The sequence below is a fragment of the Balaenoptera borealis genome (genome assembly GCF_965194805.1).
Source record: "Balaenoptera borealis genome assembly, chromosome: 7".
Classification (NCBI taxonomy): domain Eukaryota; kingdom Metazoa; phylum Chordata; class Mammalia; order Artiodactyla; family Balaenopteridae; genus Balaenoptera; species Balaenoptera borealis.
In genome coordinates this window covers 125219897-125236546 of record NC_138864.1, presented here as the reverse complement: position 1 = coordinate 125236546, position 16650 = coordinate 125219897, and the positions used below count along the sequence as shown (strand labels likewise).

The 16650-nt window shown below is 37.0% G+C and overlaps 1 protein-coding gene and 1 pseudogene across 30 annotated transcripts in view; one reads left to right on the top strand and one right to left on the bottom strand.

Annotated features, from left to right (window-relative positions):
* KMT2C (lysine methyltransferase 2C) overlaps window positions 1-16650 on the top strand; it is a 277595-nt gene that overhangs the window by 215283 nt on the left and 45662 nt on the right. For 24 of the 29 annotated variants that reach the window (XR_014246661.1, XM_082398916.1, XM_082398915.1 and 21 more), the window contains 10 exons: window positions 1424-1604; window positions 5676-5780; window positions 6236-6283; window positions 7285-7422; window positions 7604-7636; window positions 7735-7851; window positions 12833-12965; window positions 13198-13412; window positions 15126-15199; window positions 16346-16528. Coding sequence is in view for 28 of the 29 variants with exons in the window: in XM_082398916.1 (XP_082255042.1) it covers window positions 1424-1604; window positions 5676-5780; window positions 6236-6283; window positions 7285-7422; window positions 7604-7636; window positions 7735-7851; window positions 12833-12965; window positions 13198-13412; window positions 15126-15199; window positions 16346-16528 (1227 nt within the window). In the remaining variant the exon portion in view is untranslated. The remainder of the gene's footprint in view (window positions 1-1423; window positions 1605-5675; window positions 5781-6235; window positions 6284-7284; window positions 7423-7603; window positions 7637-7734; window positions 7852-12832; window positions 12966-13197; window positions 13413-15125; window positions 15200-16345; window positions 16529-16650) is intronic. The other 5 variants (XM_082398914.1, XM_082398899.1, XM_082398903.1 and 2 more) reach the window with 2 other exon arrangements.
* Window positions 9216-9546, bottom strand: LOC309631990 (small ribosomal subunit protein eS27 pseudogene; annotated as a pseudogene). The gene has a single exon. The product of its transcript is annotated as a small ribosomal subunit protein eS27 pseudogene (transcript).

The following is a 16650-nucleotide window of genomic DNA, read 5'->3' as shown; positions in this document are numbered from 1 at the left end:
ATTTATACTGAAGGCATTAAATAAATGATCTATAAAGTTCTAAGATGCTTTCCTAATGATAAAAGCATTGCTAGTATAAGAAACAAATCATCTCCTGCCCAGTGCTCTATCTTTGTGGGTTTTCAAATTTCTTTTTCATAGTGAAACAACTTCATTTTAAAAAAGTGAAAATTTCAAATCAAATATTCATCACTTCTACCAGACTTCACATACCTCCTCCCCTATCCCTTTTCAAAAGTTAACAGCTTGGTGTTTATCCTTTCAGAACTTTTAAAATAGTTTATTTTTGCATAGTCTTGGTTTGTATTTTATGTTTTGCTGGACATATCACTCAACTTGCTTTCTTTTAATATTTTAGAGCTTCTTTTTTTTGACAGCATAGTTCTACATCCTTTTTAAAAACTGATGTATTTTATAGTATGGATATCTTTAATTTATTTAGTCATATGCTTTTTGACAGACATTGAGTCTGTTTTCTCTTTTTGGTATTACTAAAAAATGCTGCAGTGAACCTTTTTTGTGTATGTGTCTTTGGCAAAAGGGTATTAAATGTTGGTAGTTACTGCAAAATTGCCCTCCACCAAGAATCCCCTTTCCAGACAGACCACATTATAGAAAATAGAGTTCTGGGGTTGAAGTAAGTGATGGGGGTCCCCAGGGCTTCCTTTTGTTCTCTTTATTGACACTTGAGAAGTTAGGGGGAGATCTAGAGCTGTAAGGAGCCTAGCTTGAAAGAGTGGTCTCTACAGTAGAGCAAGTATATGGAAATGGAGAAAAGTTAATATGAGTAAATGGATAAAAAGCCAAAGCCTTTAATAGCCGTACATTTTGTACACATAGTTTGTTTAAAATGACTATAAAAACCCTCTTTCAGATTTATAGCATGTGACGTCTTTCATGTGGTTGTATGCATCAGTATGAGAAGACTAAATCTATCTGACGTATATAAATATTAAAGCTGTAGATCAAACCCTTGTGCTATCCTCTGTAGATAATCTATAAATATTAATAATATTCATGAAGTTTTAGTTTTTCTTATAATATGAATTAAGGTGCCATAGTATTATAAATTTATCCATTTTTAAATTTAATTGTAATCTAATCTGGGAGTATTGAATTATTATACTGCAGTTGGTAGAAACATATTTGACAGAATTGTGTGGTTTTATTTGCATAATTTTATTTGATTCTTGTAAAAAAAACGAAAAACCTTATTTTTAAAATTCTGGTCAATTCTTTATATAAAAGAATTGACAGGCTGTCTCTATAATTATTTATATATTTCTATATTCAATTTTTATATTGTTAAATACTGAGCTTTTCTGTTATTTCTGCCTTCTTATCAAAATGATGACAGAATGATCTGTTCTCATTTTAGAATTTTATAAGTCAATTGTTCTCATATGTGCTTATCTTTATCTAGGAAGCTTTCTTTGGAAAAGATCTTCTAGATACAACTAGACAAAACAAACTAAGTTTAGATAATCTATCAGAAGATACAGCTCAGCTTTCTTACAAAACAAACATGAACACAAATTTCTTGGATCCTTCCTTAGATCCACTACTTAGTTCATCCTCAACGCCGGCAAAACCTGGAACTCACGGTATGTGAAATCAGTGACAAACTTTTCTTTATCGAATTACATTCATCTTCCTTTTAATCAAACCTTTGAAATGCTTTAGTTTGGCCTCATATGCATTTTAAAAATTAACTTTATTGAAGTACCAGGTGTATAAGATTTATCAAATAAGTTTATCTGTGTAACAACCACTAAATCAACTCTTGTGAGTGGCGAAGGAAAATGTTCGGTTTACAGTTTGCTGAGGGTAAATGTAAGGGAGGATAATTAGGCCATAGTTGGTGAGTTATAAATATAATAATCTTCAACTCAAGGTAGATTTTTGTTAATTACATAGCCCCAGGAAATTCAAAAGAGGAAAAGAGTGCTGAGGCTGAGAACTGGCTGTTCCACTGTGATAATAAAGTGAAATATATTTCAGATCAGCTTCTCACTACTGACAGTTTGGGCCAGATGAACCTTTGTTGGAGGAGGGAGGCTGTCCTGATATTAGCAGCATCTCTGTCCTCATGATGTCATGATGCCCAAAAATGTCTCCAGATATCGCCAAATGTCCCTGCAAAACTGTCCCCTATTGAGACCCACTGCCCTAGCTATAGTGAATATGGGGACTACTTAGAATCAGAGAAAGGTATGAGAGCTTAATGTTTATTAAGTAATATTAACGTCAGCAAGGCTCTCAGAGTTTAACTAGTTTGGTATCACAAAGTTTTTCCTCCACTTCTGTATTTTTATCTTACTTTCAATTAGAAATTTAATGTTCTTCTGATAGGCTTCCTTTTGCCATTGAATTACATTTGTTACTCATTTAATTTTATAAACTCAATTTGGAAAACAATCTTAAGGCAGTAGCCTTCCACTGAAAGATGACTTTTGATATATTAAGTAGTTACAGCTTCATTAACTTACCACTATCCTGGATTGAAATACAGGCTCTCATTTAACTTCTTGAAATAATTAGAAGCAATCTTATCCCCCTGTTATTCGAATGCACACGTCCAGCACGGGAGTAAAGGCCATGCTCTTTGTTTAATGTTAGCAGATCATTTTACTTCAGTTCTGTTGTTTTGAGTACTTACCTGCTCTGATCCATGTTAACATGTTGTTAAAATAATGCATAGTGGAAGACTTGTCGGCCCTTCAAAGGATGTCTTACTCTGAAGGGTATCTTATAAAAGTCTTGACTAGCCATTTAAAGACTTACATAGAAGGAAATTGCCCTTGAGTTTTTATAAGGAAGAGAACTGAGGTTGGAAGGAGACATATTGTAACTGGAAAGACATTGCTGTACACTATTTTTTTTTTTTTTAATAAATTTTATTTATTTATTTATTTATTTTTGCTGTGTTGGGTCTTCGTTTCTGTGCGAGGGCTTTCTCTAGTTGTGGCAAGCGGGGGCCACTCTTCATCACGGTGCGTGGGCCTCTCACTGTCGCGGCCTCTCTTGTTGAGGAGCACAGGCTCCAGACGCGCAGGCTCAGTAATTGTGGCTCACGGGCCCAGTTGCTCCGCGGCATGTGGGATCTTCCCAGACCAGGGCACGAACCCGTGTCCCTTGCATTGGCAGGCAGATTCTCAACTACTGCACCACCAGGGAAGCCCTGTACACTATTTTTATTCCTGTTTCCTTTATTTGAAGTTGTTTTTTCCACAAAACTCCTGAAGAGAGAATAGTTTAATGATAAAGCCAAAATGTAGAGGACTAGAATAATACACATTTCAAAACCTAGGTTAAATATAATGTTCTGTGCAGTCGAACCACTCTCTTGCCTCTATAATGGGAATTCAAAAGTAATAGCTTCCTTTTTTAAAATACTTTATTCAATGTAGTCCATTACATCAGTTTTAATAATTTGTTGATAAGATACAAAATCTCTTCAGGTAGAGGAGAACTTTTAAAACATGGTCTTTTAAAAAACGATGGTTGTAATTTGTTTAGTAGAATTCCTTTGATTTAAAACAAACAAGCCCGCAAACCTTAACCCTGAAACAATTATCCAAAAATTTTTTCCTTTCAAGTGTACTGTTGTCTAGAGAATACATTATTGAAATAATTTTATTTCTTAAAAACTTTACAAATATTTGGGCATACAGAATTTACTTTAGCTCAATTTGAAAAATTATATTTTTATGTATGTATGAATTCTATTTGAGAAGTATATGTTTAATGGGACAAGACTATTTTCATAGAAATATTAGATTTAGAATCTGGAGTATTTTATGTACTCCCCTCCTCTCCTTTTTTTTTTTTTTAAATTTTTAATTGAAGTATAGTTGATTTACAATGCTGTGCCAGTGTCTGCCTTACAGCAGAGTGACTCAGCTATACACATATGTATTCTTTTTAAAATATTCTTTTCCATTATGGTTTATCATAGGATTTTGAATGTAGTTCTCTGTGCTATACAGTAGGACCTTGTTGTTTATCCATTCTAAATATAAATCCTTTTTTTTTCTTAAGTAAAAATATAGTCAAAATGGGTTAAAAAATTCAGATATCCCTTAACTTAAATGACTAATAAAGTTACTGAAGGCAGCCTAAATATTTTCCTGCTTGATGAGGCCAGAAACCCTTGTAGTTCTCCTTGACTCTTCATTATCTCACATTCCACATCTAATACATCCACAAGTTTGCCTCTGCCTTCAAGTGATATCCCAAAGCCAACCACTCCTAACCTCACCCTCCCACCACAGTTGTGCAGGCTGGTACCGCCTCTCACTTGACCCGGCCAAGGCCTGCTGACTGATCCATCTCTCCTCTTGCCAACAGGCCTTAGCCCCTCCTCCACCCCCGTTGGTTCTGCGCCTGGCAACCAGCGTTTCCCTGTAAGATATCAGTCACACCCTCTTCTAGCAACCTTCCAACAACTTCCCATTATTCAGTTGACCCCTGAACAACAGGGGTTTGAACTGCGAGGGTCCACTTCTATGAGGATTTTTTTCACTGATACGTACAGGAGTCCTACAGTCTCTGGTTGGCTGAATCTGCAGAGGTGGAAATGAGGATAGGGAGGGCCGACCAGAAGTCATATTCGGATTTTTGACTGTGTGGAGGGTTGGTGCCCCTCACCCCCATGTTGTTCAAGGGTCAAGGGTCAACTGTACTTCATACTTCAGAATAAAGCTCAGTCTTCGCCTTGACTTTTGTAAAACCATCCATAATCTTGCTTAACTGCCTTTTCAATTTCTTACCACTCTTTCCCTTTATCATTGCAAGCACTGACCCCTTGTCTTGACAAAACTCTTCCTGCTCTGGTCTTTGCATCTGCTTTTCCCTTTGCCTGAGGTACTCTTTCCATCTTAGGGCATATGCTCCCGTAGCTTGTTTAGATTTGTGCTTGGTAACCACCTTTAAAAGGCCTTCCCTGACCACTTTATCTAATATCTAACAGTATTTCCACATCTTATTCTGAATCCTTTTTTCTTTATTGCTTATCTTTATAGCACTTACACTGGTGTCATTTATTTACTGTCAAACTCCTCTGAGAAAGTAAGCCCTGGAGGGCATGCACTTTGCTTTAGTCACTTCTGTATTCCCAGTGGCTGGACCAGTGCCTGTTAACATAACCCATAGACATAATTCTGTGGGTACTCAAACATTTTCTTGAATAAATAAGTGAATTAATCAGTGTTAAGGGTAAAGCTGGAAGTAGGCATTTAACTAGATGGTATCTGGTTTATACTTTACAGGGAACTTCTAAACAGTAGGTTTGCGTTTAATATTTTATTTATCTTCTAGAGTGTTTTCCAGATGTCATTTTTAGCAATGCCACTTTCTTAATTTTTTGCTTTGTTTCTTATAACATTCTATTTCACTTTTATTGCCTATGGGTTTTATTTTAAATTTTATTTTATTAATATACAGTGGTCACAAAAACAAAAGTCTTAATTTTTAATGTTTTGTTATTGAAAATGTTGGAGTGCCTTTTCTATGAAAAATTCCTTACTTTAGAAGTAATAATCTTTTTATGATTCTAGCACTTGCCTCAGTATCTGCTGTATTCTAGATATTTAGTAAATGGTTGGATGAGTGAGTTTTAGAATTTAATGTCTAGGAAAATACTGACACTTTAAAAACATACTTGCTATACTTAGGTACCGCTGATGATCCCTTAGCCGACATTTCCGAAGTCTTAAACACAGATGATGACATTCTTGGAATAATTTCAGACGACCTTGCAAAATCAGTTGATCATTCAGGTATATATGAATACTGTTTGCCCAGTGTCTATTTTATGATGTGAGTGAGAGGTATGTGTGTGAAACAAGCTTAGTCTTTTCTCTGAAACTGAAAAAAAATTTTTTCTTTCTTTTTCTTCCTCCCTCCCTCCCTCCCTCCCTTCCTTCCTTCCTTCCTTCCTTCCTTCCTTCCCTCCTTCCCTCCCCCCTCCCCTTCCCTCCCCTCCCCTCCCCTTCCCTCCCCTCCCCTCCCCTTCCTTTGTCAAAGAACTCATCATTTTATTTGATCTGCCTTGGCTTTCCAGCTTTAAGAGGGGAAATAGCAAGTTAGTTAATTTCTACTGTCTGTCTAATTGCATCAGATTTAAGGCCTGTTGCCTTAGAGTCCTGCTGTGCCTGTTTCTTCTCTTGTTTGCACCGTCCCCTGCTCCTGCTCCCGTGGTAATCATCCATTTTATTTGGTTTGGGTCTTGTAGGTCTTGATTTATGCACTTTCCAGGTTGAGAGCTCATCTTGTCCATTTGGTAAGAACCTGAGCAGTGGATGATGGCTGACTAGAAGTAGTCTTTTTTTTTTTTTAAATAGTGATTTCAGCTGAAACAACCTGTAGGTGCATGTGTATTTGTTATAGTGCTAATTTGTCACTAATCCAACTTTGCTTTTCCCTTTGTGCGTGCAGCTAAAGCATGGTACAACTGTACTGTGCTTTGGATGACTTTCTCTGTAGTGTTCGTTTTTTTTTTTTAATGAATGGTTTTATTCATGTTAATATGTAGTTTATAATATTACCCAAATATTATAGAGTTAGTTCCTATAAGAGCAGATAAGTTCCAGATAAGAGCAGATGAAATTTTACTTTTTGATAGCGGTAACATTGAGGAAGCATGGTAAAGTAGATAAACCAGTTTTAAATGTGACTTTTGCTTAAAAACCAATTTATATGAGATAAAGCATGTAATAAACATAATCTGTATATTGTTTTTGACTACAGAATATTTCAAAAATATGATCTGTAGTTGAAATTATTCACAAAAGGATAATTTTTACAAGGCATTAAGAATTTTAGAGCTTTTCATTAATTTGTGTGAAACTTGTTTCACAAACTGCATATGATAAGTTGAACCATACATTTGAAACACTATCTTCTAAGTTTAAGCAGTTAATTGTATATTGAACATTGTATATTGATTCTTCTTAGAGAGTCCTGTCTTAATAATATGCTGCTTATTTTTTTGGTGGAAATTAGCACTTTAGAACCAGATGTGTTCTTTTGTTTCTCAGGGAATGTGTTTGCATTGATTAAACTATAACTTTAAGCAGCACCCAAGTTTATAGATACATTGTGCCTAATTTTTACTGACTGACTCTCCAGATTGATGTAGGAATCCAGGTTAATTCAGAATTACAGGCTTTTCATTGCTCTCTTTTAATCATATTGTTGTGTCTTAATGCAGGTAAAGAGTGTAGTGCATTTTGCGTGAGTGTTCAGAATTCACTTTCTAATACGCATGCGTTGCTCCTCCAGCTGGAATAGACGTTGGTGCCGGCGCCGATGATCCTTCCTCTTTGCCTCAGCCAAGTGTCAATCCGAGTTCACGACCACTAAGTGAAGAGCAGCTCGATGGCATCCTCAGCCCTGAACTAGACAAAATGGTCACAGATGGTAAAATATTTGCCCTACATCTAGGCTTTCTAAAAGACATGAGTAAATATGATTTTCAAAGATTTCTGCATGCTTATTTACAATTTAACTTCTCTTCTGATAATTTTATGTCAAATGCTGTTTTGTATCCGTATATTGAAATGATAGTTGTTAATATTTCCACCTCTTTATTTTATCCTAGGAGCAATTCTTGGAAAGTTGTATAAAATTCCAGGTATTTGTGTTTTGATTTTTAGTTTATAAGAATGGAATTCCCTGTGCTTTGGCTCTGTAGCCCTTTAATCGTACTGTCATTGGAACTGTATCTCCTAGAGCTTGGAGGAAAGGATGTGGAGGACTTGTTTACCGCTGTGCTTCGTCCTGCGGCCACGCAGGCAGCTCCCATACCACAGCCCCCTGCGCCTCAGCCGCTGCCCGTGCACACTCAGGGTATGTCGCCTCTCGAAAAGCGTCATAAGTGTGGCCCCTCAGTCACCACGGACACACACTCCCGGCAGAAAGCCCTCTTTCGTGCCGATGGAAGAGTACTAATCTCTGAATTTCCCTCAGTTACACACCTACCTCCCTGACATCCCCTGGAAATCGGCGATTCTGTTTATGGCCAGAATTCTTCTGCTCACTTGATCTGCAGCGCCACTATTAACAGTGCCTGCCTGCCCTCTTCCCGTCCCCCAGTCCTAGTCGCAGCTCACTTATACTCAGTCCTTCCTGCAGAGATGTTTGGAGAACTGCTCCCCCCTCACCTGGCTGCCTTAGACTCATCCATCTGGTCTCAGTTTCACTGTCATTTCCTCAGTGGTTAGCAAATCACCACCTCCACACCTACCCCATGCTTTTCATTGGTAGCATGTGGTGCAGATATAAATGACTGTTTGGGTGATTCTGGTTTTCCCTTTAGATGGTGAGCTCCCTGAAGGCTTGGGTCACATCTGTCTTCACCACTGTATACCTTACCACAGAATATGTCCTTAGTACATACTTTCAGAGTAAATCAGTGGCCTTTCTACCACTGTCGACTATGAAATTCCTAATTCTGTGGAAATTTGCCTATTTTGTTTAATCCACTTTCTTCTGCCTATTTGTAACTACTTGCAAAACAAGTTTAAGGCTTTCCTTTCTCCCTCTGCCTGGAGAGCTAAAATCTGATAGGCTAGAATTAAAATTTGTGGGAGTAGGTAGGTAAGGTGGTAATGCTGCAGGTCTGGGAATCTCCTATAGAAGGGAGATGGTGATGTGTATTCTTGATGATTTGAATATTGGGTCATTTCTCTATATCCTGTTGTCACTGCTTCATGATTATATACTGAATTGAATAATTTATAATGATACTTTTATAAGCTCATACACTGTGTGTAAGTGCTGAAATGTGCAAATAATTTAATGTTATCTTTACTACCAACTTTGTGTATACATGAACAATTCTATAATGCACATAATTGAAATATTTTAGTTTCTACCAGTTTAGCCTCTAAACGTAAATTTACCTCGAGTTTTGCTATAGACTAAACATGTGATTTACGTTTGGGTAAAGCAGGCCCATCGTAAGTGCTTCTTGCCTTAATTGTCCCCGTATGCTGTCTTCATGATTAAGAACTCTTCAATATTTCTCTTCTCAACATATACAAAAAACTATCTCCATGTTTTCTGAAACTAAAAGTATGTATTTCAGAAATCAAATCATTTAAAGATGTATTCCTTTATAAAAGGTTTTATGATCATTGTTTAAATCATTTCACTGTGCGGTCTCATCTTTAATAAGGTTTTGAAGGTTGGGGGCAGCTGATTTTTTTTTTTTTTTTTTTTTTTACCTGAAATACGTTTATTGGGCTGGTTTCCCATTCATCTTGATTCCGGCAGCTTTTAGGGCTGCTTCCGTCTGGAGGAGCACCCTTCTGTAAGCCTTGCTTTTCCTCCTGTAGGCTGGCAGAGGACAGTAGAGCAGCCAACACACAAAACTACGGTTTGTGCATGGCTAAAGACGGTGGTGATTTTATAGCATCCTGGGCATTTCACATCCATGAAATAGGAATTGGGGCTCTGCACCAGGCGCTTCTTGTGTTTCCTCTTCTCTTCTGGAGAGGGATGAAGGAGATCCTTTGCGAGAGGCATGTTCTCGTGGGGAGGTCATCACTGTCGGAAAGGTGGGGTTGATTTTTTTGTGTGGGTAGGAGTCGCTGAGATTTCAGCATTCATGTTTGAAAGAATAATAATTTAAGGATAAAGCATGATCAGGTCACATGCAGGGAGACCACACAGATATTCAAGAATGGCAACTCTAACATTTTCCAGAGCAAAGAAAGAGAGGTAAGTGGGCAGTGTTTAAGAAGGCAGAACAAAAAGTACACATGGGACTGGATTGTGTCTAGACAGCTAGGCATTGGCAGTTGGCCGTTTTTTCTCCAGGTTTCTGAGAGGCACTGGAGACCTCACACCAGTGAAATGACCTGATGAGTTACATGTTTTGGCAGAGTAGCTCTGATGTCAATATTGGAAATGGATTTGAGACAGGAAGAGTTGTACTAATGAGTTTATTGCAGTTGGGACTGAGTTAGAATTTGGGCTCCATTTAAATATGTCTGCAGTGCTAATTGAAAGGAGGAAATGGATTTGAGAGACAGTGATGTTAGAATAAGTAGGATAGTGCTACCAAATGGATGTAAGATGTGAGGAAAAAGGAAATAAATTGAACTAGACTATATACAAGCCAGGCTTGCCTAGAGGATAACCGGTCACGCTGTAAACTAGAAACATGGAACAAAGAAGCGCGCACGCGCACGTGTGTGCATGTGTGCGTGTTTGTGTGTGTTGCAGGGGGAGGGTAGTGGAGATGTAATGAATTTAGTTTTAGGCCATTTTTAGTTAGAAATGGGACATACACATTATTCTGACTTACAGGCAGTTGCAATTGTTCAAGGCTATAGATGAAAATTTAGGAATTGTCTGTGTAGTGGTTGGAAGGGTGAGGTTTCTTAAGAGAATATACTGCCAGTAGAGTACAGAATCTTGAAGAACTCTTTTTAATTAAATAATGAGTTATATGCTTAAGTCAACTGATTTATATTAGGTATGCAATTATACACTCCTTTCCCCTTTTTAAGCGTTAGGTGAAAGTGAAAAAAACTGAGAGATGGAGACACTGAGTGAGAGGTATAGGATCTTAGCAGTAACGATCATCAGACAGGTTGTAGGGTCAAGTAGGATGAAAGGTGTTGTTTCACTGGATGATAAGATTGTTGTGATCTTCAGTGGACCAACTCAGTAGGAGCGATGAGGAGAAGGGCAGAGTGTGATGTGTTGACAGTTTTACAGGAGGTCAGAAAGGAAAGTGGAGAAGGGAAATTTCAAGAAGATTGAGACAGTAACTTGAAATCACTTTAGGTGAAAGTTACATGAAGTGACTTTGCAATTCTTACCATGGTTCATGCCCTGAAAAAGATACTAGTATGACCAGGTATGGTAGACTTGAGAGAATGGGAAAAAGACCACTTCCTAATTAAAATAATAACAAAGGGAAAATGCTTTGCATTTATTTATGTGTACTTAAGTTATTTAATTTCTCTGGGTCTTTTTGCGTAAATGGAGCTACGCGTAATAACCCATTTCATGGCGTGGTTGTGAGGACCAAAGAGTTAATTAACACATGTAAATGTTTTAGAACAGTGCCAGGCATATACTAAATTGCTAATGAGTAGTAGCTATTGTTATTATGTAAGGTTTCAGTATAGTCGTATTGCAGTTACAGTAGTCAGTGCTGATAGCTCCAGGATAGATCACATTCTCACTACCAGGAAGGGAGCTTTTCTTTATCCTATCTACATGAAAGGCATTTGATATTTTTCAATAAAATATCATATTCCTTAGTGGAACCTACTTTTCTCTAAAGTTAAAAATAGAAGTATCATTCTACTTGGAATAAATGCAGAAATCTTGCTTCTTAATCCGATCCTTGGAGTGAACTTAAGTGTCCTGAGACACTTGTTGTGGAGTCCAGATCCAGTGGGCCCAGCTCTGCCATTCTGCAGGAGAAACCCTAACCTGGAAGTCAGATGGTTCCAGGACCACTGTCCTTGAGACAAAGCCTGAAAAGCTGCAGGCCGTCAGCCCCAGTGTCCTCAGACAAACTTGAGAGTTGTAACTGAGGGTCTGGTTTGGCTGAAAGGACATTATGTAGTGTAGAACGTTATGTGGGCAAGACACGTATCTTCGTTATTTTTTCTAATAGCTTGGCAAGTGATCGGGTTAGGAGTTCTCTGTCACTATACCAGGTGTGCCAAGTATTAACCAACTTTGTAACTGATTTTCATTTGTATAATTAACTGGTGATGCGGTTGTGGATCTCCTAGTGTTGTTCGGAGTGTTATAACGTAAGTAGAGGCCATGTATTTATTATGTCTTTAAATTGGAAGGGTTTTCTCCCCACCTTCCAGTTTTATTGAGATATAGTTGACATACAGCACTGCATAGTTTAGGGTGTACAGCATAGTGATTTGACATACATCGTGAAATGATTACCACTGTTAAGTTTATGGAAGGGGTTTTTGAAGGTACACCAAAAAAAGGTGTTTTTTTTTTGTTTTTTTGCTGGAAACCTGCTTGGTTAAGGACAGTTGGCTTATTTCCAAATAGTTTAGGAAAACAGATGATCACAATAAGGGTTGGAGTTATATGCTTGTGGAGAGTTAGGAGAAACACAAGGTGGTCTTATTATGGTTTGCCTAATGTCTATTTAGAAAGAAGATGTGAAGGTACTGGAATGAGAATTAAAATACATTTGGGGGCTGAAACTGCAAGTAATGAAAATTAGGTCAAAAACAGAAATTATTTATTTTCAACAGTAGTCGTCCAATTTATAATGGTAGATGAAATATTGCTTGTTGTTCCAAACTACTTTAGAGAAAGTGCCAATTTAAGAATAATAGGTGTTTTTTTCATATAAGGGACATCTGTTTGTAAATTTTGCGTGAAGAAGAGTATTTGATACAACTCACTAGCATTTGTTGAGATTGATTCCTTTTTTAGAGCTCGTATGTACTGCATCCTTACTGCATAGCAGGCACTGTGCTGAAAACTGCACATGCAGTATGCCAGTTACATTGTAGAACACCTTCATTTTATAGAAGCAGTGATTGATTCTGCTTGTCACAAGTAGCAGAATTAAGATTCAAGCTCAGGGCTGTCAGACTCCAAAACACATGCTACTTCCATTATACCATAATGAAGTAAACAGAATTATAGAGTCCATATTTCAAAATTTCATAACCAAGTCACTCTTTAAGCGATATTTTACAGTATAATATTGGGGGAAAATCCTACTTTTAAGTAGTAGTATGCATTTTTATTTAGAAATATTTCCACTGCTTTTTAATTATTTTTTCATAATATGCAAAAATTACTGCTTTCTTCTTTTAAGATGTTTTTTCACGGATGCCACTCATGAACGGCCTTATTGGACCCAGTCCTCATCTCGCACATAATTCTTTGCCTCCTGGAAGTGGACTGGGAACTTTCTCTGCTGTAGCACAGGCCCCCTACACTGATGCCAGGTATTTAAAAGCCTCCCCTTTCTGCGGAAACGTAAATCATTTTTGTTATATGAATGGTTATTAGTCTGAGTGATTGTGCACAGTGTTAGTGTGTTGCACTCATTGTGATCTTTGCTAAAAATCATCAAACATTTTAGCTATTTTGTAATAATAATAGGTTTAATGAAATTGTACTTGACCATAGTACTTAGAAAGTTATGTTTATGAAGTAAAGTTGTTTATTTCTTGCCAGGGATAAAAATCCAGCATTTAATCCAATGGCAAGTGACCCTAACGGCTCTTGGACATCATCAGCGCCCATTATGGAAGGAGAAAATGATACAATGTCAAATGCCCAGAGAAGTACACTCAAGTGGGAGAAAGAGGAGGCCCTGGGTGAAATGGCAACAGTAGCACCAGTTCTCTACACAAATATTAATTTCCCCAACCTAAAGGAAGAATTCCCGGGTAAGTCACAGATATATCACTGCTTTACATATGACCAACTTTCCCACACGTGACAGGCTTTTTTTGTTCTTGTCTTAACTATAATAGAGAGCCCGTGTATCACCATTAATTTTTATCTAGTGTGACTCTGCACAATGTGAAGATTCCCTAGATATCTAGAAACATCTTGCCTTTTCTTCGTCCTAAGCCCTGTACCGATTTGCATATTTCCCAGAAGTTAATTTCAATTAATGAAGTGATTCCAGCTCCTAGCAGTCTTTTCAAATACATGGAAGTCAGTGTTGTGTTATATGTGTAATTGTACGAGAAAATTCCTAGAATAAAAAGCTTGTCATTTAATCAGAAGTATTAAGTTAGGCTAAATCAGACTCCACTCTAATTATTGTTCACATTGAAACTAACTCAGAATTATTTCCCCTTCTTCCCAACTGTCTAGCCCATTTGAAAAAAGCAGATGGTACAGTGGTACCATTTTTGAAAATTCTCATTAGCAAGAGGATGAAACATTTGGATTAATGTCACTTACAGAGTATTTGTAAGCAAATGCTCATTTAGTATCTTGAGTTCATGCTGCAAGACAAACTAGGATTTGAAAAGGTCCCTTAAGCTTTGTCTTGCAGTAGTTTCCCAGCTGTCATATAGCTCTTTTAAATTACTAGAGGAGTACTTAAAAGTGGATTTTTTATGGATGACCCCTGTCTTTTTAGGTTTGGCCTTTTCGGTTTGGCCGCCTTGTAGTACTTTATTTATTATGCATAGAAATAAATGCTACCTTATCTAACAAGAGAAATCAGTGGTTTAATGCAGGGCTGTCTGTTAAAGCAGTATACACATTCTTCAAGGGTTTTTTTTGTTTTTGTTTTTGTTTTTAAACCACATTTTTATTTGCTGCTTAGAGATGAGTATATCTGGTTCTATTAAGTCACTTAGTGTCAGTATAAAAATTGTCCTTAGATTGGAGCTGTAGGTTTCCTTTTTTTAAAGTAATTTTCTTTAATAGATGTACTGTGTGATTCTAGAACCTCATGAAATACCATGTTAAGGCTGTTGGTCTGCAGCTGATTTCCATTTTCACTGGCTGTTTTGAAGCTTTCTTTTTATAAATATGGACAAAAGCATTTCTACATTTATTGCTAACTGTTGATCTCACCCAGATTTCATTTTGTGTACTGTCCTCACACTGAGTTTCATAGAAGTGGCTTGAAATCATTGCTTTTCCCTGTCTTCGTTGTGCACAAGTGCTGATGAGATGCTTATTTTTAATAATGATTACTTCCTTTTGGTCAACTTGATAGGCTTCTCTTGAGTACAGATGTTTTCCAAAACTTTTAGCTTTGGTCCTGGTAGCATCTTACATGGTTGAGGGAATTTATTATGTTTGGCTTAACTTTATCTTGGCTGCTTAGAACTTTGATTTAGAAACTTCCCAACTCCACAGGTGAGATTGTTAATGAGGCAGCACTCCATTCAGAAATATGTTTGGTCTGCTGTACAGACCAAACATATACTGTACTTTATACTGTACAAAGAACTAAATACAGGACTATTATATTGTACAGTACTTTATACTGTACAAAGAACTAAATACAGGACTATTCATTTACGAAAATATGGGCAGAATAAGTTTAACTGTTAGCAGTTTATCAACCTTTTGATTAAGACGCATCATTACCATGGCTCTGTGAATGTGTCTACTGTGTTCTTTTGTTGCAGACTGGACTACTAGAGTGAAGCAAATTGCCAAGCTGTGGAGAAAAGCAAGCTCGCAGGAAAGAGCACCATACGTGGTATTTAAAAAACCGCATATGTATCATGCCTTCAGACACAATATGTGAATCTTATTATTATTGTCTTAGATTAATAAAAAGATTTCCCATTCCAAAAAACATACGTTAAATACTTGTACAACTAATAAACAGCTCTGTTTTATAGTGTTTTCCTAACTCATGATGTCTTAATATAGAGGGTGACATTTTCATACGCTGGTTAATAGAACCAGTATGCTGAAGATTGAAATCACTTATCCTAGGAGCATGTTTAATTCATTTCACTTTTAAATTGTTTTATCTCTTCGAAAGAGTTACTACATTTTGCAGCCAAATTAATGTGCCTCAGTTTCTTCCACAGTAAGCTCTTTTCGTATTAGGTTTAGTAGAGAATCTTGAAAGGGGTATACCTGGACACCTTTAAGGACCTTTTGAAACATGGACTTGGCCAGGAATTATTAGGGTATTTTATAAGATTCACAGTTCAGATGGTGATTTATTTTCTCCCAAAGAGCCAAATTAAGATTGTCAACTGGATCCAAATCCTTGCTTTCATTTGAAAGCATATTATATCTGCATTATCGTTTTGAAAAGTATATGCACTTATTTTCTACTTTGATCTTCAGTAGACATACCGTCAGTGATAATGACTGCTTGGATAAAGCAAAAAATTTGGGTGTGGGAACGTGTTGAGGATGCTTTGTTTTGTTTTGCCTTGACTGGCAGAGGTAATGGCAGGATATTTTTAATATTTCTCAATGATTTTTCTTTTTTTAACGTTAAGCTTCAGATTCCAGATTTTAGATTTGGAGGATTGATTTGGCATTTTCCTTTTCTCTAAATTGAGAGAGATATTAATCGTTCCATTTTTGAAGAGTGTTAACGAAAATTAGGATTGAAAGTATTAGATAACACCTGGGTTCTCTAGCCTGGTTCAAATAGAGAAATGGAAATAGGTCTTCAGTTGAAACTTGCCTTATAAAAGGGAAAAGTGGGGTAGTGTCCAGATCTTTTCACACAAGAGGCTGTAAGTTCTCAAGATTCATATTTCAACTGTTTTCAACTATTTAACCCAACTTTTTCTTGCTTTTGTATGATAAAGTTTGTCATAGTTTTATTTAATTTTAACATATACTGAGAGATAATTTTCTTCTCCTTTTTTCAAAGCAAAAAGCCAGAGATAACAGAGCTGCTTTACGCATTAATAAAGTACAGATGTCAAATGATTCCATGAAAAGGCAGCAACAGCAAGACAGCATCGATCCCAGCTCTCGTATTGATTCAGATCTTTTTAAAGATCCACTAAAGCAAAGAGAATCGGAACATGAACAGGAATGGAAATTCAGACAGGTGTGTGTTTCTGTTTCTTTAAGAATTGGCTTTTTAGGACTTCCCTAGTGGCGCAGTGGTTAAGAATCCGCCTGCCAGTGCAGGGGACATGGGTTCGAGCCCTGGTCCGGGAAGATCCCACA